General features: G+C 37.9%; 1 protein-coding gene across 7 annotated transcripts in view; it reads right to left on the reverse strand.

Moving 5' to 3' along the window:
• The window catches only part of PARD3B (par-3 family cell polarity regulator beta), a 398,314-nt gene that overhangs the window by 217,062 nt on the left and 156,819 nt on the right, over positions 1 to 24,433 (reverse strand). For 6 of the 7 annotated variants that reach the window (XM_085066249.1, XM_085066251.1, XM_085066248.1 and 3 more), the window contains exons 5-6: positions 13,420 to 13,511; positions 2,845 to 2,931 (exon numbers count right to left, since the gene is read on the reverse strand). In XM_085066249.1, coding sequence (XP_084922375.1) covers positions 2,845 to 2,931; positions 13,420 to 13,511 — 179 coding nt within the window. The remainder of the gene's footprint in view (positions 1 to 2,844; positions 2,932 to 13,419; positions 13,512 to 24,433) is intronic. The other variant, XM_085066253.1, reaches the window with a different exon arrangement.

Here is a 24,433-nt window from a genome sequence, read left to right on the forward strand (position 1 = left end):
CCTGAACACCTCTGTATTGCAAACTATAATTCAACAGAGATATAGCCAATGATACCAGTACAGTGCCCAAAAAAACCTGACAACTGCGTGTTTGTGAAGAACTTTAATACTCGATCTTTGTCCACTCAATTTCCATACCACATCAGCTTCAAAGATGGTCATCAAAGATGACCTTTAGAGACCATATTCTATTGGTTATACTCCATAAAATATTAATGCGCAATTTTCAACATGCCAGCACTCCAATCACAAAACAGAAGTCCTGTATTTTTGTCTCAGATTCATGACTGCCCCTCATATATAAGTCTATTCAACAGATTCACAGCATGCCATTAACTATTTCAAATGACACTACATTAACTGAGCATCTGATTTTAAATTTACTGCATCAGAACACTTAAAAATTTATACTTCTGTCCCATCAATTACTAAGTGAAAAATTGGTTACTATTGAATATTACTTCTTTGAAGTATCTAACAGAAAAAAGTGATTTAATAGCATAAAGATTCTTTCTCCTTCCCTAAAGGACTCAAAGGGGCAGTGGTGGTGAGGGGCCACAGGGTGAGGGGCTCTTTTGGTGACATCCAAGTACTGGCAATCAAAAACCTAAACCTAAGAACGAATTAGATACAACTATGTTAAAATGCAAACCAGTTAAAGTACAGAAATAAAGGAAATTACAAATTAAGTTGGTTGCTCACTAATCCTGTGTGCTTAGATGCTGCACTCATATAATGCAATATGATTGCCTACTTGTCTGAAACTTGTGTGTGCTGTAGTGCCTGAGTGGCTTGACTTACATAGACTGAGGCAACTTAAATTCATTCCTTTTTCTACAGCCTAGATTTTAGCACTATTTGAATGCACTATTAAATTTTAATTTCCTGTATTTAATGATATTTAAGTGCAAAAGAAAGGGGGGAAATTATTTCCATTACTTTTGTAGTTCCTGTTTAAACCAAGATTTTGTAAATTAATATGATGTTTTAACGACCTGTAGAAAAAAATTTGGTCTGCAGCAGCACTAGGCTAAAGGCAGCATTACCTTATTAGAAGATAACTTTACAATTGAAATACCAGACGCAGTTAGTCAGGGCCAGCATGTCCTCATAAATTCTATTTTGTCACCAAAAGAAATAAAGATGCTCTTCTGTACTTTCTCATGTTATGATGAGTTACAATTTAGACACTAGTCTCAGGCTGGATTAAAAAAGAGGGTCAGGCCATTTAAGTCAGTCCAGTGCTTTAACAAATGTATCAGTATAGCTCTGCCAAGGATCACTAAAAATTCAAGACAACTGCCTAAACAACAAGTCGTTCCTCTGTCAAAGATCCCTCTACTCCAGGGGATCCCGAAAGACATTTGTAAGCACAGACATACTAACGTGAATGCAATGTAGACCAAGGAACACTTCTTCATGGAAGTCTTTAAAAGTTGCACTCAACACAGTCATACTTGAGTATGGAGCTGCATTTCAGCCACAATAATTACTGATGTTAATAACTCGCAATCTCATCAAATTTTTTTTACCAAACGATCTAAAAATACACTGTTTACACACTGCAACCTTTATGGCACGCCTATATCAAAGAACTGCCACCTCTATTTCAGGATGGGTAACAGACACAAGTGACATTTCTCCAGACAATCAGGCAGCCCACATAGCCAAGGACATAACTCTGATCTCCTACAGCTGCCATCGAAGACCAACTTTTGTCTTAAGGCAGTGATGACTTTTTTACAGGCAGCAGGTGGATATCTATTTTCCCTTTGGGTAAATAAAACAATCTGAATTAATTTAGGTCCACTTAGAAATTCAGATCTTGCCAAGAAAACAGACCTTTACAAGGTAATTCAATCCTCCACATTCTCTGTCCTACATGAAAGCTGACAAGTAAAGACACATTTAAGAATTAGACAATTTTTACTTTTGCCATAATTGTCTTTGTGTTATAGGCAGCCATTTTACTATAAAGTAGTGCCATTTATGGCTCTGGCAATTTCCCATCTCTTATTCACGGCTGCCAGTGTCAAATTAACTCTCTGGCTAAGCCTCTGTATGTCAAATTTCAGCCTAGGTTTTTTTTTAACACATCCGAGTTACATAGCTTGGAAAACAGTTATAATGAAAATGCTGACGCAGTCTTAACTACAGCACATCAATATGAGCATGCTGCTATAATAGGCTTTTGTGATCTCAACGGACTACGTTAAATCATTTATAATTAAAGTAATTGTATTGTGACAAAGAAAAGTTCATGGTATAGAGCACATTTTATAAATGCTGTACAACCAAATCTGAAAGATGGCTTGAAAAATATGAGGTATGAGGAGGAAAATAATTTTTTTGACTCTTCTTGTCTGGTATGTCTCTAAGGAAGGGCCTATGCAGAGACATTCAATTAGGAAAAACAAAACAAAATAACAAACACAAACAAACCCACAACAGCACAACAAAACCAGCCCAACACCACACAAAACTACTGACTCCAGTTTACCATTCAGAGAATAAAACCAGAGACAACTGAAAGGGCATATATGAACAAAGATGTTGGCATTGACTGAAAGCAACTGGATGTGGCACTCAGTGCTGTGGTCTAGTTGCCAAGGTGGAGATCAGTCAAAGGTTGGACTCAATTGTCTTTGAGGTCTTTTCCAACCTAAATGATCCTGTGCTTGTCTTATACCAAAAGAACGTGGACCAGAAAATATTTTGGTAATGGACAACAGTGTCATAAACAAATTTTTGTTTCCTTTTTGGAAAACAGTAACTATTTGAAGATAAGTACAACTGAAATCCTTTCATGAATATACTTCTTGAGCAATGAAGAACATATCTTACCTTCCACTCAAGGATGAAAAAAATGGCACTACATGTATTCCCAAGGGTCCACCTTCCCCAGAAATCTCCACTGTTTTTGTCATTTCACTAAAAAAAGAGCACAGGGAAACACATCTCATATGCTTATTCAGACAATTCTCCACATTAAAACAAATTCCTGATTGATCAGATAGCAGATACTGTAGAAAAAATATTTGACTCAGAGCTCACTAATATATGAAAATAAAATGAAAAGTAAAACAGCCATGAAATTCTTTAATTTTTTTAGATTAGCATTTGTGTTTTTTTAAAAGGGAAAGAAATAAAATACTAGACATTTTCCTAAGTTAACCCTCAAGTAAATGAATTAGAATATTAAAAATCAGCTTTTGAGTGAGGAGAGACTTCACCATCAAAAAAAAAGGGGGGGTGGGTTTATTCTACATGTTCTTAATTTAAGCACCATGTGAGCTGCTTCAGTCAATTTTCCCATGTGGCCACATTATAAACATGAAGATCACACATAAAGGACATCAAGGCTATAAAGTCAAATAATATTTAAATATCCTGATTTATTCCCTCAGTTGCATACAACCTCTCTGACAAACAAAGAACAAAACAAACAGTGATCAGTAGTGCAACTCAGCTCATTTTATCAAGAAGTTTCCTTCCTCAAACACCATTATGAAAAACATCTATATCATCTTGGACAGATTTTTGCTGTTTCATTTCCTACTGACTATTTAACACTGGCAGCCTAAGGGTGACCTTAACTCTATTCTGGGTGACCATGACTTGAAAAGGAAGGTATTGAACTGGCTAGAACCTAAAAAAATCTAAACTAGTAATGTCTGTATTTCAGCAGATCACGTTCCTTCTTTCCCTAAGAGTGTCCATCTTCCACAATGCTCCCTCCCCTCCCACTGCAGTGAGCACCCCCAGCACTCAGGACAAGTGACCAGCACCAGCTCCTGGGTAAAGCCATTCACAACACCCTCACTGCGTGCTCTGTGTGCATGCCAATCCCACAGTTTGAATACAACATGTGAAACTGGACCAAATGGCCACTTTAGATATTGCCCTGAGATAAAGACTCAGCCTAACACTGATCAAGTGCAGACTGCTAGTGAAAAAGACATTTCTGATCTTTCTCTATGCACCAGATCCAGACAGCACACATTTGCTAGATAAGATGACCAAGCCAACTCTTTCCTACCACCCTGCCCACCCCCTCAGATAATTTTTCCCTAGTTCCACAACTTCCTCTGGCATCAGCTGACCGATTTTGCTGACCCTTGATTTATGATAATTTGATTTGATGCAAGACTCAGTAAAAATGCACCGACACCCATCAGGAATCTGTGACCACCCTTGAAATGGCAGCACACAGTCACATTACATTAGGTACAACATAAACCCACATGGCACAGCTAAGCCCTCCCACAAGGAGCACAATTACTGCAAATGTCCTTAGACAAATTCTGGCATTGCCTCTCAATAACACAGGAATATTATGTTGTTGTTATGAACCTTTATGCAGTTGCACAAAGATTAATGAGAAGCAACTTGCCCCAGATACAATAATTCTTAGCTCGATTGGCTAAATATGGAATAAGACTGGAAAATAGGTTTATATAATTTTTTATGGAGTAAGGGGGCACAGTGAATTTTGGGGAGCTAGCTAAACTTTTTGTTAACTCTTTGTAAACTCTTCTTCCAAGAAACCTGGCCCTGTAATGAAATTATGTTCTGTAAATATTAAATGAAAAGACCCTGAACAACAAACCACCATTGATTCCAATGTAATAGATTTACATATTACTGTATTCATGACATGGGCACCATCAACAGGCATTTGTGAATTTTTCTTTCCTGTATTCCCCCTCTTCATTAATCAAGTGGGCAAATCCTGACTAAATCTTCCTGTAGGTTTTTTTACATTCATTTTTTTCTAGTGAAGCTGGTCAGAAAAGCTAATCAGGGTGGTTACCAAAAACCTCAACAATGCATGCATAGGAAATTAACTCCTCTTTCAGTTCCATCTTCTACTTCCTCCAATTCTTTTAATACACAAAGAAAGATAATTAAAGGGCTACTTTTATTGTCTTTTGAACTTCTGCAAAATCAAAACGCATAAGTTAATTAAGTGGTCAAACCCTTTAGGTTCAGAAAATAATCAGAAGTAGTGAATGGGCTTTCATTTGCACAGGGAAAATTTCAGTAAGTTACAGCTGTCCTCAAATAACCCTGTGCACTCCAGGGAGGAGTTGTCTTCCCAAGCAACTGTAAAACAGAGCAGGAATTTTTTTGAGGGCTATCACGACAGACAGGTGAGCTGTCATATTAAATCAATGCACTTACAGTTATAAGCAGGCTCAAAGCCAAAGAAAACATACAAGCTTCTTTTTAAACCTAACATGAAATCTACACACTAAGAAAAACAGGCTTCTTTGTGGAAACAAATAGCCCATAAGCACATTATGTATTACTTTAAAAATTTTGGTACACCCTAAAACTTATGGATATTCTAGAGCACTAATGTGCAGAATAAGAGCAGTGTATTAAGAAAGGTAATTTGGAATTATAATTTTAATCAAAAATCCATGAATCTAAAGACTTCTCATTCTCAAACACATGGGATTTTAGTTACATCCAAGAAGAAAACAGCCCTTTACACCAACTTTAACAGCTCTTTGAGGACATGCTATTTTTATATTATACCTAGGAAAGCACGACAGTTACAAATTTTAAAAACCAGGACATCTGGGATTTGATTTGTTTTTTTTAGTTGTTTAAGAACCTCACAGATTAGAGATTGAGACACAATTGGTATCATTCACTCGTTCTGTCCTTCTTCCAGCATGTTTAATCTGCCCACAAGGACAGCTGAACTCAGCACTGTACTACTTCATGCTGGCTTACAGTTTATACTACACTGGAGAAAGTATTCAGGAATAGGGCATAGCTGAGTGAGATCCTAAATAGGGTGAGCTCTAAGAATACTAATTACTAAACTCCACAGGCACATGGAACACAAAGGTGCCAGGCCTCTTCAGTTTAACAGAGCTAGGTTAAAAAAAAAATTAAAGGAGTGGGATAAAGCAGAATTGCTGTCCACTGCAGACTGACAGCTGTGACACCAGGGAATGTAATTTATAGATTTTTTTGTAATATTCAACAAATTTTAAAAAGAAACAAACCCCAAAATAGGAAAAAATTAAATTCCAGAAGTTAGTAACCTACTCATCACCTACTCCTCTTTTAAATCTCCCCTGCAGATCTTAAACACCTTTTGCAGTAAAAGAAAACACAAGTCTGGCCTATCAAGTCAGTATAAAAGATCTGGAGTCCAATGCTAACTGGGGATGAGAGGCTGGGAGCATCAGTTAACAGTACACTGAGGGTGCCTCAGTGTGGTGCACTCTATCTCCTACTTGTTCTTCAAGGAGCAGACAGAGCTCTTACCTCAGGAAATACTGTCCTTGCTGAACTTGGAACCCAGACTCTATAGAATACATACATACTTACAGCAGTCAAAATAAGCCAACTTTTAAAAAGCATTTATGTCAGTGAAATTTCTCTGAACTGCAAGGTTCACCCCAACTAGAAACACAACACTCAGGCTTCTTCCAACGCACACTGGCACCTCCCTTCCCCTTGCTGCACACTGAACATACCTCAGGGTCTCACTCAAAGGAGAACACCTGCCCAGCATGACCTGATCCAAGACCACATTCAGTGTTATACTACTGATTTTTAACCTGAAGGAGCTGTCATCATTTGCTATTTAAATTCTTCTTTGCTTGATGTTATTGCATTCTGACATATTCTTCACCATCTATCACATTTGTCAGGAAGACTTGGCATCCATGTTATTAAAAATGCTGGTAAGCACTGCTCAGCAAAGAAAGAGAGAAGGTGTACACATGTGTAGTGAGCATGCACAGCATTGGCAACATGGAAAGCAAAATTTAAATGGAGTGCTGCACATTAAATAGTCATATTTAGTGGTGAATCAATCTGATCCTCAGATTTGCAGTGTTCTCACTGTGGAATACTATAGCTCCCTCTCCTGAAACCTGTATCAAGAATTAGCAGTTTGTGTTACACAAAGGGAAAAGATCTGTTAGCTGAAATCTGAAAACTACGCAACAGTTTGAGATACCACTGAGCACACAGATGCTTAAAAGGGAACTCTCTCCAGAAAGAAACATTTTGCATTGTGCAGCAAGACCGAGTTCGCTGAGGTGCTTTGACCTTCCCCAGTTACAAATGCCCAGAGAATCTTGGTAGTATTTTTCTAAGAGAATGCAGTAGGCACAGCCTAAAGCAGATTAATTGTTTTGCAACACAATGAAGACAGTACCTCAGAAAAGCTGCTTACTGCATGGGTTACTGGGCAAAACTTGTCACCATGTGTATGTCACAAGAATCTACTGCTTGAGTAAACACAAAGTATTTACCATTCCAATGGCATTTTCCTTTGCAATTTTAGTCATATTCAACACTTTCTCAAGTGTTTTCAAGAAAAGGTACAGATTAGTCAGATGCCATATCTGAAAATAAATCTCTTAGTGCAGAATGTCAATGTTTCCCTTGCAAACAGAAAAGAAGGCTGATATTCTGAACGTGCTTTGTGATGTTTTTATTGACCACAACCAAGTAAAAGGCGAATTAAATGTCAGTCAGATGTAGAGAGCTCACAGATGCAGTTATTAAGCTGTATCTCCTCACTTGTTCTTCACTTGCACCTCCAGTTCCATGCCTCCTCTTCCAATGCTGCCGTTCCAGCAGAGAGAGCATCCATCGACAAAGGGTGTTGACATTTGGTAGAGAGCACAGGCCTACCAGGGATGTCAAATTCCTAAAGGGGATTTTAAAGAGGAAGCGTGCACAGATTTACCCAAATAAAGAAGGTGGTGACTCTGTCCATGTACTTCTTTCACATACTAAACCAATACAGTTACTGATGATGATACAGTACTTGGGCCCATTCTTCCAGACAAGGCTTCCAGAGTAGTCCGCCGAACTAAAGCTGTCAGCACACTTCCCACCCACCTCCTTCCCCTTCTCCACACTTTTCCTTCCCTCTTTTCAACTAGGTGCTCAAAGCTTTGATGAAAATGTCTTGAAAGCCCTGAAGAAGGAACTGGAACTCAAGATGCTATACAGAGTAAACGTACTCAAACGATGAAAACCTGAACAATATCTAAATAGGGATAGAGAGCACCCTACAAGGAGAGGAGAAAGAACTCAATGTGCAGTCAAGGATAAGCTTTCCAGGTACAGTTAAGGACACTGATTGCTCTTATATAAGAGACAGGAACACAACAGCTGCTCCATTCTACACAAACGAAGCAAACTATCCACAAAGTTCAAATATTTACTATGAAATAATGTCACAATCTTCCAGTTTCAGGTTTGAAGAGCAAACAACCTTCTCCTAACTGAAATGCATTAATCTAGTTACCCCAGACTCTTTTCCTCACTAAAATTAGTTAGTTCTCACAGGATTAGCTCTGAAGTTTTAGAGGGAAATCAGACAGCCTGCAAGCACCAGGGCTTTGTGTCTTCTTCTTCTTTAAATCAAGTTGTTCCAATTCTCTGTTGTTAGACTAATGAAAGACACAGTAGGTTAAAAATAGGAAAATACAGAGAAGGAAAAAATGCTTCAGCTACACTTTAATTATGTATCTACAATGCTTAAACCGAGGAACTAACCCTGACCTCTGTTAAAAAGAAGTGGGAAGACAGCAAAACCGAACATAATGAAAACACATAATGAATTATCTATGCATAAATTACCCTTTGAGTTCCAACTAATCCACTGCTATTAAGCTAAACACCCACTTCCAAGCAGATTAGTGTTTACTGTTCCTTAACACAGTCATTTTTACCATGAAAAGCAAGGTTTTCAAAACCAGTATTCCCACGTACAGTGTGCTAAGGAATTCAGTGTTAAAAGCTGTGACAAATATCTACCTGACCATCTCTAGAGTATCAAGACCCTGTTCTTATTATGAAAATCTTTCAGATCTAATAGAGAATATGAAAGGAGGCAAGGAGAAATACAAAACTTTATACACTGATGACATTAGCTTGGCTTTCTTTACCCCGAACATCATCTTTACTCGCCAATAAACAGCAAAAAAAGCCACCTTCAGAATTTACAAAAGGATTGTCACTATTTGTTCCATTAAAAACATTCCAATGACCCAACGTTCCAAGTCTCTCCTATAGTAAAATTCATCTCCCAAAACATCAAATTAAAACATTCAGACTCCCAAAGGATACAGTCCTGAAATTTCCCCAGTACTTTTGCAGTGAAATGTTTTAAGAGAATCCAGGCAAAGAGACTTCCCATTAATTTCTGAACAGAGGAGCCAAAAATCCTCCATATTGTCACTCATTTGCCCCACCTTCAAATAATTTCATGTACTTAAACCAGTGAACTGACTTCCTCCAAATGAAACAGTTTTCCTACTTGAGTGAGGCATATAATCCAAGTCTGGAACCTTAAAGTTCAACTGAGTCGGCTTCTCAATCATGAAATATTAATCATGGTATTCTTTTTTTCTGCTTCCCTCTAAAATACCCATTATTGGCTGTAGTCAGAAAGGGACTCTGACCTCAGACATGTCGGTTCTGATGAGAAGACTCAGATCATTTTCTTACATGATGAGCTGCTATTTTGCTTAGGCATTGTAGGCCTTAAAGCTTACCAAACTCAGGTAAGTGAGTCACAGGAAGGAAAGCAGTGAAAGCAGCAGGGACAGCAGCAGTTTTCTTTTTCCCATAGCCTTTTGTCTACAGCATAGAGTAGCTCACAATTAGGCTGAAATATTACCTCTGTTAACATCTCTTAATGTGGCTTATTTAAATGAAGGGTTAACGTTCATGACCTAGTGGTCCCTCATGGCCCTAACAGCGTTAAAATACAAGAAAAATACCTGAATAAATCAGAATTATAAGTAACACCTTCTTCCAGCAAGAACAGTAGAAAAGGAGATAAATTATATGTTAAGATGCTTGTTTTACTGCTTGTGGAAAAAAAGTTTTATTATTTAATATTATTTTATTAATAAAACCTTCCTTACTTACATTCAATCAAATAAAGATAATTGAGACAGACAGATGGTCTCTAGTGAGTCATTATTTCCCTTTATAAACCTTCTACTCCTAATGAAAACACTTTTGGAAAACCAGTTTGAAAAACTTGACTTACAAGAAAAAAGCCAAACAAAAATCAAAATTGTTATTATAAAATTTAAATTCTTTGACTTTTGAAATTACACAGAGCTGCAAACTAACTTTGCTTTACAAAATATTGTATTCTGAATTTCTCTAATGTGCACTGTTTGAAGAAAGTGAAATATACAAGTATTGTGAATACAGTGAATATACAAATACTCCAATATAATTCACAATTTTGAGGAAAAATTCCTCACAGTACCCATCTCAATTCTTGCAGAAAAAACAGTGTTTTTTAAAATCTCTTCAGGATACAGGAACCACAACACCACACACAAAAAACACCCACAAAAACAACACACAAAACCAAAACACCCAACACAAACCCCCCACCACCCCCAACACACCCAAAACACCAAACACAACAAAAACACAAAAAACCCAAAAAACCACCACAAGCAAGGCATATTTTGCTAGAATTATTCTACTGTGACTCTATTTAAAAAAACATTGCTCCTTTCTCTCTATTTTGTTTTGGTTTTGTTTGGTTGGTTTTGGCCAATGTTTTCCCTGAATACAATCTCAAACAAGATTAAGACAATTCATTTCAAAAAAAGAAAAAAAATTATCACCAATGCAAAAAGATTCTCAGGAATACCCTGTTCTGGCCAGCTTTCCCTCTGTTCCCTATCTGTTCAACACTTTCATGCTCAGGCATCAATCAAGGGGATCCCAATCTATATTCTTTATTGCTTTTCCTTCCATGCTCCTATGTCAAGACAGTTTGCAGAATTCAGCAAAAATTGTAAGAGATCTACAGAAACCTAAGCTTATTGTTGTCTGGTTTGTGATATGCCAGGGAAAACCTGGCCATTTTAGAAACCTGAATACCCCTGAAAAGTATCACAAGGGTTTTTGTCATTATCAATATTTCCAATAGCCACTGAATTATGAAGCAAACAAGCATCATAACCTTCTTGTGAAGAATCCCAAATGCAAGCAATGAATTGTTTAACTCGATAAACAATAATATGCTCTCAGAAAATTCCTAAGAGGACTTATATAGTCTAAAACATCCTAGTAAAGGCATAAGGAAAACAGTAAATATGAACAGAGTGTGCACAGAGCTTGATTAATCCCCATTACAAATTAACGGATCAAGAGACAAATGAGTGCATATATTTGGTGATGCATAATAATTACCTCAGGTGAAACAAGCTGTAGAAGCCTTTAGCAACATTCCATGAAGAGAAAATAAGAATTAGCAACTAAACTAAGTTCTATACCTGCATGATGAACACTAATCAGCAGGCGTGTAACTTAGAGGCCTGGCAGGTGCAGAGAAAGCTGAAAAAGCACTCCAGTTCCTTTTCATGATGAGACCATTCTAAAAATATGTATCAGTATCAGCAGGCAGAAGAAATTACAAAATGGCATAAGCACTGGGTGACAAGGAGGCCTCCAGGAGGGAGGAAAAAACCCAGACAGATTGAGTTGAAAAACACAACTGTACCAAGATGATAAAATGACCCATAAAATTACTGAAATTATGACTCAAAGAACAAGAAAAAATAAGAAATTAACTCCTTTGTAAGGAAAAGACATTTTTGACATGTTCTGAAAGGAAAGGTGATCCTTCTCTCCAAATCATGGCACGGCCCAGACCATCAGCAACTTTGAGTCTCTGCTCTCGTGAACTTCTCTACAGGCATGGGGTACATTTTCATGCCTCTTTCCCAGACCTCATGTAGGTAAAATGGGAATATTAAGAATTTTTTTTTCTCAGGTGTTTGCGAGGATAAATGCTCTAAGATTAAGGCATGCAGATACTGTTTATTTCATGAGTTTTATTTTATACTGTTTTGACAAACAACTATAAGCTGCAGAATTATAGCAAATGACTATCTGCCATCATCAAAATCGAAACAGATTAATTTTTCACATTTTAGCTGTCACACAGAAGTTTGTCATGTAACACATCCTGATTAATTATACAATGTGCTATATATACCGCAAGAGTTCTGCAACAAACACAAGATACTGGTCAAAGTACTGAATTCCTTTACCCACTCAAAAAGATTACTTCAGCATGACCTGGATCACCAGTCAAAACTGAAATTTAAGCTTATGATGAGACAGGAAAATAGCAGCATAAAAACCATTTGCTCTAAATTTACCAGGTCAACCCCTCCAACACCACCACTGAGAATCTGACCAACCTACTCTATGCCACTATGGCAGCCAAGCTTGATAATTTGGTGTAACAAATGCTATCTACAAAATCATTATTTTTCAATTTCATGTCAGCCATTTAGAATTTTCCCTTTGACTTCAGGAGCAACACTGCTGTTCATTACTAAACCTCGACAACACCTAATTTCCCCTCCTCCTCTTTCAGCTATGCAGCTCTCAATTTTACTCTACTGGTTTCCAAAGCAGATGATATATCTACCTAAGTTTTGTTCAAAATTTAGACTGGTTAAAATAAAAGTTATTTTCCAAACTATCAGTGGGACCATGACCACCTTCAGGTACAACAACACTGGCCATGTCTTGTTAAATAAAGAGAAGAAAAGGATTCATTCCATCTGACTACTCAAGTGAAGCAATGCACAGGGAAATACTGGAAATATTAGCAATAGTTTTCACAGTGTATAAACACAGATATAAAATCTATTACAGAATACAGCAGAGTAATAACCTTACCACTCAATACCGGAGGTGACACTTAAACTGAAGATCATTTTAGGATTATATGGTTCACTTAAATGGTTATTTACTGAGATATAATATATGACTTAGGAACATACTCCATCTTAAGACATGAAACACCTGCAAGACTGAACAGAAATCAACACCCAAAGTATACTAAAGTAGTATTATTTCCCCCTTACCCTTATACTACAAACAGCACCAAAAAATCATCATATTCTGTGGCTAGCGCAGGTTTTTCCCATGAGAATTCTTCTTGTGTTTTATAAATAAAGATAAAGTTTGGATGTTGTTGGAACAGTGTCTCAGAACTTGGGCAGTGCAGGCCTGGCCAATCAGGCCTGGGGGAAGGCTTCTGACTGACCAATCTGGGTGACTTTTGAGAACGCTATATATGTGATGAAATCAAAACAATAAAGGTCATTCCTTCTCGCCACTGAGAACTGATGCTTTCATTACTCTGCTAGCTGCTCAACAGCGACAATATTCAACAATGAGGGTAAAAGACTATCATGCTCAAATATGTGCTCCAGTATGTGAATCTAATACAATTTTAGGGTGGAAAAGGAGGGACAAAGAGATCATGGGAGAAGCACAATGCAGAACTAGAGGTGCAACTGGAATGAGAAGTCAGTTTTGTATTGCATAAATGGGTCAATCCCACTTGAGCAAGCACCAACCAGACGTTCCTACCTGCCAGGGAGCCGGGCCCTCTGAGCCAACAGCAGTTCTGTGGGTCCAGTGAGGTTCATCTCCCCATCCTGAAAGGACGCCTGGGAAGCACCCTGTTGAGAGATTTCAAAGCACATATTGAAAGTACCTACACAGTTATGCATATAGAACAATGGTGTTTGTATTTGAGTCTGTATTTGGAAGAGAAAGTCAGTCATAAAGTGACATCATCCCACTGACTGTGGGGACTGAAAGAGGCATTCTTGATGAAGCACCTGTGACACAGCATTTGGAGAAACAGGAGGTATCTAAAGTCCTGCTCCTCATGCCAGTCCCACCACCCTTCCACTGGAGAAGCTTGTGATATTACTTTACTTTCTTCTTTGCCTAACCTGAATGCCATTCTTTCCCACTTTGAGCCTCCTCCTTTCTCCCAAGGGATCACACTGACCTTGAGTAAACTAAATAGCTGTTTGTTTTTTTTTTTTTTAATACTCTATCCCTTACTAGCATTTATCTGGCAGACATTTTCACAGTAACTTCCCAGAAAAAGAAATTATGCAGCCATTTGGACAGTCAGACACAAAATTACAGTGCACATGGGGTCCAGATATCAATGCTAAAGCTCTTGAAAACTGTTCTTTAACTTTCTTTTTGTGATCCTTACACTCAATGTTTGCATTTTTTTCATACTGGGAGAGGGAAATAGTTACCAATGAGATAAGACCACTGTCAGCAGGTGATGTATTAGCTTTAACATACTGTACTTCATCCCAACCCTTATGGCAATAATGTAAACAGAGCAAAATCCGTAACAAAGACCTTTTTTTGGAGAGGTCACTTCTGTCAACTCTGCAACAGGAATAGAGCTGGAAGACATAAATCTTCAGCTGTCAACACACCAAGAGAATTCAATTCAGAGCCTGATCTTAACTAGATAAAGCCTAAAGTTAATAATTATTTTTTTTGTTGTTGCAGTGGTAGTTTCCCAGTGTATACACTCGCCATATTAAGTTGTCTCAAGGCAAAAGGTAGCAATGCTATAAATTAATTTCAAAGAACAAAGCCAACTAGATAGGTAATTTAATTTTCAATAAAAGTTCTATACTCGTTATTAAAAGTTCCAGCTTCTCTCAAAAGATGGCTTTAAAGGTTTGGTGTTTAGAATCCCTCAAAGATTTGCACAATTTATTTTTAGTTTATAAGTATCATGAGAGCTGGGGGCAAGTGTGGGTTGCCTTGCACTTCAAAATCATGAGCAGCCTTGCAAGCAAACCCTTGAGATATAAATCAAGCTGGATCCCTTTTGGTTCACATGGTACTTTTGAACCTATAATATTGGTAGTGATGCTCTTTGTGTGTTAATTAGAGCAGAAGCCAACAGACTTGGCTTCAACTGCAAGACCAATATAGTTCACTCAAAGTGAACTTCTGTCACTAATAAAGAACCACTTTTAAAAGCTGTGTATTGAGTATGTGCCATCTCTTCCAATCACTTTTCACAGTGGAACCACATGTCAAGGAACAGTTCTTGTTATTTGAAGTATATTCCATACACACCTCATAAATCAAGAATTCAACCTCAAGCAGTGCATCACCAACAGAAATCAGACACACAGCCTTCATATGTTGAAACTTCATCTTGACAAAAGCTTTAAAAAAAGCCTTGGTAGCAGCAGATGCTGGAAGCAGACAAATCTCTTAACAATAATGCTCCCAACAAAGGTAACCTCTTGTTAGCTAACCATGGAAAACACTGGTACTACAAAGGCTCTACTTTTTGGAAGTTAGATATAGTCACGCCATGAGCAGATTTGGGGTTGTGAATTTACTAGACCCTTTTCTTCCAGATACTGGCTGGAACACAGTACATGACAGAGAACGTGCTACTCACGTTTCAGAACTGTTTTGCCATTGGAAACCTCCCTTGCAGTCTACACAAGCTACATAAGCTACGTTATTTCTCTGTTTCAGGGCTTTTAGTTACTGCTGGTTTTGCTGTGGTGAGATTACCCTCATGCTTGTCCCCTAGCTCCCACTTCTTGGGAAACAGACTTCACAGCAATGATAAACACTGATGTTCAGAACACAATCTCATTTCTTGTTTCTGTTGACTGGTTCACAGATTTTTGACCACAAGGAACCGTTTTTTGATCAACAAGCATAATCTCATCCTTCAATTTGCTTTGTAGACAGTACAACATTGCTAAGAGCACAGTTACAATGCAAGATAAGCAAGAGGTCCTTACAGAAAGATGGCAATAAAAAGCTTTTTTTTCTACTAAAGGCCAGACCAGCAGAAAGGATCTTGAAGCTGGATAAGAGGATTAGTATAAATACTAGGGGTATCTGGCCTTTGGAAGAGGTCTTCAAAAACAGATTTATAAACATGCCTTGTATGTTTCAAGGCATGATCAGTCCTCTGACAGAAAATAAGAAAGTAGCCTTGTGTGGGACCTGACAGTCACACATGTCCACAAATTTAATCTTTCCACAAGATAAAACTTCCATGAGGAATTAGAGGATGAAATTTGGAGTCCATAACACAATTACAGCTTGCCTTTTTTTTTTGTTTCTTTTGTTTGTGGGTTATTTTTTTTTGGCTAGGGATGTTTGTTTATTGTGGTGGGTTTTGCTTGTTTAAATTTAAAGTTAAAAGCTTCTAAAGAAAAGTTATCCTCTTCTGACTGGACAGAAGTGTGCTGAAGGATTTCAGAAAAAGTTCAGTGTCAGAGCCCCCATCCTGCACGCTACTGCCTGTTTTGATTTGCAGGCATATAGTGCTCCCACGTATCACAGATTATCACATGCTCAAGTCAGTAAACACAAAGCCAGATATATTTAAAGGCTTAACTGATCAAGGAAACATGGATCATAACATTGACATTATAACTGAGCTCTCTGAGAATGACATTAGTATTTCAGTCACGTAACAATCACTGTAAATGGACAAATTCCTTTCATACTTCAGCATTACATCAGAAGCACAGTAAATTTAAACAGATCAACTCCTGACAAATGAGCAGAATAATAGCAAACCAAAAATGCGCAACTAAAGACACTGTCAAAAGACAAAGATCCAATGCACACAAAAATGTTCAATCTCTTGTTTAGTTTTTAAAAAGACTGATTGTCAGTTTCTCAATAGTAGCAGAATTAATGACACAACTAACACACCTTGACTCAAATTCAACTGACACTGTAACAGATTTACAGTGACAGAATTGCAGTTTTCACTTAGGACATAGGAATAAAATGCAAAATGGTTTGGTAGAAGCAAAAGCCAAGGAAGCATAATGCATCTAAGAACAGTGGAAATTTTTAAATTTCTTTACATAGGGATAACTTGAATTAAGCAATTCTTGGTAGTGCTACTAAAAGCATGTTCTTCAAATTAGGATTAAAGCAGTAGAGAGTGATTCCATTAAATAACAGCCCTCTGCAAACAACTGCAACCCAAATGCTAGAAAGAGCCTTGTATTCACTCTGTGACAACTCTCAAGTTAGGTAAACATGTACATGAGGCAGTAGGAGTGACAGAGTATGTACCAGCAGTAACATTTTCTACTTTGTGAACATTCACTCTTCTCAATTCAACAGTCAGCATGGGCACATATTAGCCCCAGCAATAAACATGATGGCATCAGTCATGGTCTTATTGAGCTTTGTGAGTATGACAAAGTATATGGGATTTTCTTTAATTTTTGAAAAGGCTCATTTCATAAAACCCACAAAATACTGGAGGGGAAAAACAATAGTGGCACTTTTGGACAGAGACATGAAGTTATCCATTTCTGGCTAGAATAAAGACAAAGAGAGACAGAGTTGACTGAAAATGCTCAAGCCAACCATTTATATCACAAACAAAAGGTGCAGCCCTGAGTAGCCAACACAGCAGTGGCTGCCCACCAGCCTCACTGCTCTGCTTTCTCACTATCTTTGCAACTCAAAATCCCTGGGTTTTGCTGTCCTCAAAGAAACTGTACTACATCTGTTTTCCACCTAAACTCTGGCTACAGTATAGTTTTGAACTCCATTTTAGCTAAAAACAAATCTTTTGCTGAGGCTCTTCTGCACCAGAAGTTTGCACATTCATGCAAGAGCTGACTGTATCACCTAGCTCAGCAAGAAAACTTTAGAAATATTCACAGGCCACCAGTGGCTATAGAAAGCCCCTAAATCACCTCAAGTCTGTCTGGTAGACTCAGAATACAATTCATTCTTCAGACAAATAAGTTTTTGGGTAGCATAAAATTGCCAACACATCATTTTTAGAAAAGCTGTGTAACAAAAAACATCCTTTTCTTTGAAAAAAAACTTCTTATTATACAATAACCAACATGAGAAAAATCTCAAAATAGATAAATTTAGAGAACAAGGACCCTAAATAAAGAACAGGAGAAAACACTGAGTGCAGGATACGCTTGGAATATAAAATGGTCATCAAACACTAGCCATAAACTTGAAGGAAACACATAAGCTCTATTAATAGAGGAAATACACATATCTACTCAAATTAGGACTCAAGCAGTGTGGTATACCCAAGGGAAAGTATCTTTATCTGAGACTTTCTTTTAATGACAGAGTTAAAAGTGAAAATGTATGTCTGAAGTTCTAGTTTCCAGTACTGTATTCCCTGAGGGTATCAGCTTTTTAAAACAAAGGAAAAGTATCCAAACCAAGGAGCACAAGGTCATGGAGCAGGGTGGCAGGCTGAAGAGCTCCCTCTCCCTGCTTGGCCAACAGCAAACCTTCCAAGAAGGTTCAGTGAGAGTTCAGATCCCACCAACATAAACAGTGAGATGCAAGGAAACCTGGGGGTGAAAGGGATGCTCAGTTTACAAATGCAGGAAATGTCTCATCTACTGCTCTCACAACAGACAATTTTAATTACCGTATTTAAAAATTGAACAGTTTTAGCAACACTTCCAGGATCATGTGAGCATTTCTGACAGCCAGAATGAGTTTAAAAAGCCAAAGCACTATATTTAGCTTTAAAAATCAACACTTTCATAAATATTCCCAAACCAATTAGTCCGTGTTATAAAGTAAAGGTGTTTACCTCCAGTTAGAACAACAAATGCAATACCTGACATTGCATACAGAAAACCACAAAACTCATGGAAAATACACATATAGGCCCCTTCTTGTTCAGTAATAATGTAATCAAGCACAGGTTAAAATGTGATAACTCTATTTGAACCAAAGTTATATGCATTTTGCCGTAATGCCCAGCAGTAGCATCCACTGCTGTTTTCAAGTTGTGGCCAATTGTACATGACTTTTTAGGCCCAAAAGGTTTCTCTGTGGCTCACCTGGTCTGTTAGGACAAAATGTAAGTGTGTGTTCTTGAAATGGCTCAGAAATAGCTGCAATAACCACTGCCCTTCTTTACGATACTCACCAGCATCAGTTTGCAAAAAAAATGCAGTGCACCACAAGCTTTCAAAATATTTTAGACTGAAAATCAGTATCTCTATTCCTCCATTTGGCCTTAAATCCACCATGGGCCTAACTGAAGATGTGGCACTGAAACCCTTCACAAAGAAAATATTCAAGTTATCTTTATTACTTTCCATGTACAAAGTCAGGTTATCTCAAGGCCAGCAAACAAGCTGGCAAGTGAAATATATAACAAGCTTCCAGCTAGCAGAAACCTGTACTGTAACTGTAGCAGTAACACCTCTTTGTAAGAAAAACTTTTGTAACTGAGGAATCCTGCTTTGGACTGGGACAGAACTAATTTTCTTCTTAGTACCTGGCACAGGACTGTCTTGGATTTACTATGAGAATAATGTTGATAAACTACTGGTATTTTGGTTGTTCTAAGTAGTGCTCAGCCTAAGTCAAGGACACTTCAGTTCCCCGTGCTCTGCCAGAGGGGCTGCACCAGAAGCCATGGGGAGCAGAGCTGGACAGCTGACCTGACCTGGCCAAGGGGATTCTCTAGACCATCATGGCCAATGCATAAACTGGGGGCAGCTGCCTGGGAGGAGCTGATTGCTGCTCAGTGATCAGGCTGAACATCAGTCAGTGGGTGATGAGCAATTGTGTTGGGCATCACTTGTTTTTCTTGGGTATTATTCACAGTCATTCAAGGATTAGATATGAAGACTAAGTTGGTGTCAACATCTGCATTTCATTTGCTTGGCTAATCTTTCATTACCAAGATTGTAACAGGCTAACTCCCAATCTTCCTGTCCATACAGCTTTACGTAACACCCAAACCCACTTCCTAAAATGTATGCAAGAATGATTTAGTATTGCAAAGGCATGCATAACAATGCCTCAAAAAATTCCAGATTAATTTTTTAATCTAACACAGCCTTCCTTTTTTCCTTCTAAATAAGCATCATAACATATAATTCAAACTGTATTGCTATCATTAATACATCAAGGATGGAAATCAATGCAAAGGAGGCTAATAAAGTGCTGCTAAACTGAAGGAAAAGTATTGGTGTTTGTTACTGTATATTTCTTATTTTTCCAGTGGTCTGCTTGATTTAAATCACTGGGCTGTAGAATGTGGGAAGTATTTCTAAACAGCTTACAACACTTCCATTTCACTTACTGATTAAACTACATCATCCTCTCAACTATTCAGAATGAAATTAATTTGAAATGGATAATTGATGCAATTGTGCAGTATCTACAAATGCAATTAATCACTTGCTAAAGATGATTTTTAGGCAGTCAACTAATATGAAAATAAGAATCACCCAGCTTCTTTCAATCTTGTCAATTGAAATGTATTCTACTGGACTGGTAAAAGATATTTTTCAGCATAAGAATAGCTGTATGTCTTCAGATATTTTTAATAACATCCAAGTGGATTCATGTTTAATTAGCAGAGCACAAAGAAAAGCCATAATATAGTACGGCTTTTAGCAATTACATGACAGTTTCAGGAACCACAACAGCAATATTTTTCCCCTCAACTACCAACGGATTTCTTGAATATTGTAGTGAGTTGTGATCTTGGCATTTAAAAGATTATTTTAAAGCAAGGGCGTAAATAGACACTCTCCTGAGAATCAGTCTGGAGTAAGAAATTATTGCCCCAAATTGTTTGTTAAGAACTGTCTGCTGAGGGTCATCATTGCAGCTGGGCTATACTGGTGGATTACATACACTGTGCTGCCTGAAACCCCCTTCCCCAGCAGGTCCGAGTGCTCTGGGTGACTCAGCATTGAAGCAGATTATGAGCAACTCTATAACATGCAGCTCAAGGGATGTACTCACTATCTTTGGGAAAAGTGGGACAGGAACATCATGCACACACACACACATTTTCAAAGTTATTGCTTATGCTTTAGCTCAGTGGTCAACAACTTCAGTTAAAACAACAGGAGGGCAAATTCTCAGTAGCAAACAGGACGTGCTGAGCCCACAAACCCAGGGAAGGGTACTCACCTCCTGGGGTCAAGTGTGAGAGGCAGCCTCGTCTACCCTCCTAAATACTACTGCACCCAAGCTAGCAGACACCTTGGAGTCCCTGCTTTCTACATGGGCAAGATACTGCTAGTATCAAACACAGCTTCCAGGGAGCACCCAAATCAGAAGGAACCAAAACTGGGTGAGCTTCAAGTCTTCACGGACACAAGCTACACCAGCCAGGTTCTGTACTCTTCATTCCACTCTGAAGTCCATGAGCTCTCCTGGACTTGTTCAACTTCTGCATGTAAAACACACCTTGCCAATGTCAACCTTCAAAATGTTCTCCCTGACCCTTCGTGCTATACCTACTCCCAAACTGTTTCATCTTAATCATCCAAAAATCTAGCTGAGGAATGTTCTCTGCTTGGAAAAAGCAATGGTCTCTTTCCCAAAGTCCTATACAAACAGTAAGTTCCTTATTATTAAGAGCACCAAGGATTACTTTAGGCCTGGGGATCAAAATTGTTACATATTAATTTGGCAACAGAACTCCAAGAGTCCTCATAATGAAAAACTTTTCTATCACTGAGAAAAAAAAAAAATCCATTTGCTATAACAGTACTGCAGAGTTCACATCTTCCTTGGCTGTGTTTTGCATGGGTGAAGGGAAGGAAGAGGCACAGCTGGAGTGCCTAAGTACTTCCATTTGTGAAGGGTTGAGAGAAAAAGAAAAATGGAAAAAATACCTCAGTTAAAATCTCCAGAAGTAGCTTTCCTGCACATAAAACTCTGGACGTAAGCCCAACATTTTCAACAATTTCTAGGCTGAGGTGTGAGCAATGTCTTTTCCAAAACAGTAGAAAGCTGCTTTTAAAAGCATTGATAGTATATTGATAAATATTAGGATTTAGCACCTCTACTGGCCAGGAACCAATTCTTAAAATAAAAGGAAATGTTCCAGTAGTAAGGGTGAAAAAAACCCAAACCAAACAACCCACACACCGATACCAACCAGAAAACTACTGGAAGCATAAGGAATATGGTATATGTTCACAACTTTTAGGAGCTGTCATTACTGGACTAATTATTTAAAGGATGCAGTTAACTGGCCAGCCATATGACCACTGACACCTTTAAAAAAGGGAATATGTTTATTAGCTCTCTCCCCATTTATCATGCTGATTTTAATTGCCTATGAGCTCTCTGTCTGCACTGCAAGCCAATGAGACACTACAGAGGACTCTGTGCCTGAGTCAGTAGTATTTGCATCTCAGCAAGATTATTAATTTGAACTAAGTCAGGCTTAGAGCACTTAAAATATTTTGGCTGACCTGAGACATGCTATCTGTTAGGATATTAATATTTTTATTTTGTTTTATTTGTAGTGTATTTATTATACTTTCATATTTTAAGGACTGTTGCTATATTTACTGTCCAGAAATACAGGGGTAGCCTTTTATTTATAAAGAACATTTAGCAGTCATATCAACAGTGCAAGGCAGTACAGAAGTGGGTGTTTCCAAGCAAAAAGTTATTATTTTTTCCGTATCATCCATTTGGAGACAAAAATATGCATTCAAAAAAGGAGCACAAACTTTGGACATTTGAGTTACTATATAAATTATTTGTAAGCAATTATTCCCATGGCAACAAGCGTCACTTAAAAGTGCACTATCATTAGCTCTACAAATGCACACTAATCCCTTCTCTTGGTTGGAAACTGCCACTGGGCAATTAATATTGCAAAACTGGGAAAGAAATTAATGTTTCTACAAGGAAATCGACCAAATTTTCTCAGACCTAGAGAACACCAGCATGACCTTTCTTGGCTTGACTCACAGATTTAAGCCTCCCAAGATCTCTAATTGACAGAACATTTTACAAGAGATTTGCAAACTACAAAGCTGCATTTTGACTAATTTCTTATTTGTGCAAAGAGAAACAGCTTGTATTCCTTTTTTAAAATAAAGAAAAAAAAAATCTCTAAACCCACTATGCATTACATAGGGTAACTTCTTCATAAAAGTAGTAATTAGATAACATCTAAATCTTATCTAGACAGTATTACGTATGATGGCACATCGCTATCTCCCCCACAAACAAAATTTGAATTTTATTCCCTCCACATAAAGCTACTAATTCTGAACACTTAAAAAAAATCCCATGTATCTAGTGCACACAAAGAAAACTTTACCAATTTATTCAGTAGTGCAAAGACAAACTTTCTGCTTCTGTTACAACAATATGCCCTCAATATTATCTCAAAAGCTAAAAAAATGTGTATTATCTAAGAGGTCAATGTACAAGTGATAATTTAGCCTTGCATCTCTATTCTTTGCAATAAATTCTTTATTGACTTCACCTGCTTTTTTCATCAAAATTAAAATTACACTTATCTTCACCACCACTAATGATAGTTGGGAGTGAACAACAGAGGTTTCCAAAATTTAAAAATCATATCCATTTTCAGAGTTAAAAAGGTCTTCATTAAAGACTGCATTTGGTATTTTGCTGTTAATTCTATTTATGAATGGCACATATTAAACAAGCTAGGTTTGTCAACAGGAATCCATAGATGCATTGATTCGGTGACAGCAAGGATAACCAAAATTGTTACCATCAGCCTACTAAGCACTGCTCACAGCCTGCAAGAGCCAATGTCAAGCTTTGGCTTGAATCAGAAATTTCTCCTCAATGCTTTGAAACAGTAACATCAGTAAGATGCTGTAATGGTATCAGAATGCTTTTCCTCTTACTTCAGCAGTTGCTGTCACAGCTATATTTAAGCCAAGAAGGCACTCACCTCAGTAATCAACACCAGATGAAACTATGAAAAAGCCTGCTTCTGTCTTCTTAGACACACCTTTTGGTTACACCCCACTCCTCGGGGATACCCTGACAGAGCCCCTGCACAGTAATCACTGGGTCCCACATCCAAAGACCACTACATCAGGTCCACCTGGCCACCTCTCCTCCCAGCAGAAAGGCCTGGCCAGGGCACCACTCTGCTCCTGCTGATCTGAGTTTGCCCCGTGTATTATCTATTATTATTACAGCGTATTACGTTAAGTTTTCCTCAGTGTGCAATGTATGTTAGTAATTGCCAGTTATGTTACTACTACTCCTCATATGGGATTATCACAGTGGAGCAACAGCACTGATTAATCAATTAGCATGGATTCATTAGAGATGAACGATAGGGCAATGTAATTGTGTTTACTGAACAATGGATAACAGTGTGCTTAAAGCCTAGGATTTCTAATAATGATATATACATAACGTGATGAATATTTAGAACACCCTCACTGCAAAGCTAAAGAGACAACAATTAGGATGTGATTCCGTGTGCAAGTAATGCTGGAGTCTGAAGAGTGCAGAGATGGGAGAGCCACAAAACAGATGGCATAGTCAGATGAGTATTTTAGCTTTGACTAAATCTTTGTAGAACAGATACAGCATTTCCTATACTCCAGAATGCACACACATGTCTGCATAATACAATGCCCAACAAGAGTATAAACAGACAAAGCCCAGGTGTCTCAGAAATATTAACCAAGCCATGTTAAGCATAAGAACATAAAAAAAATCTGACAGAGCCCACTCTATGAAATAAACAGAAGCATACAAGTGTAAGTTAGAACCTTTTCTCCAGGTGTCT

This window comes from Lichenostomus cassidix, chromosome 7 (assembly GCF_008360975.1).
Source record: "Lichenostomus cassidix isolate B80296 chromosome 7, HeHo_3.0, whole genome shotgun sequence".
In the NCBI taxonomy this organism is placed as follows: Eukaryota; Metazoa; Chordata; class Aves; order Passeriformes; family Meliphagidae; genus Lichenostomus; species Lichenostomus cassidix.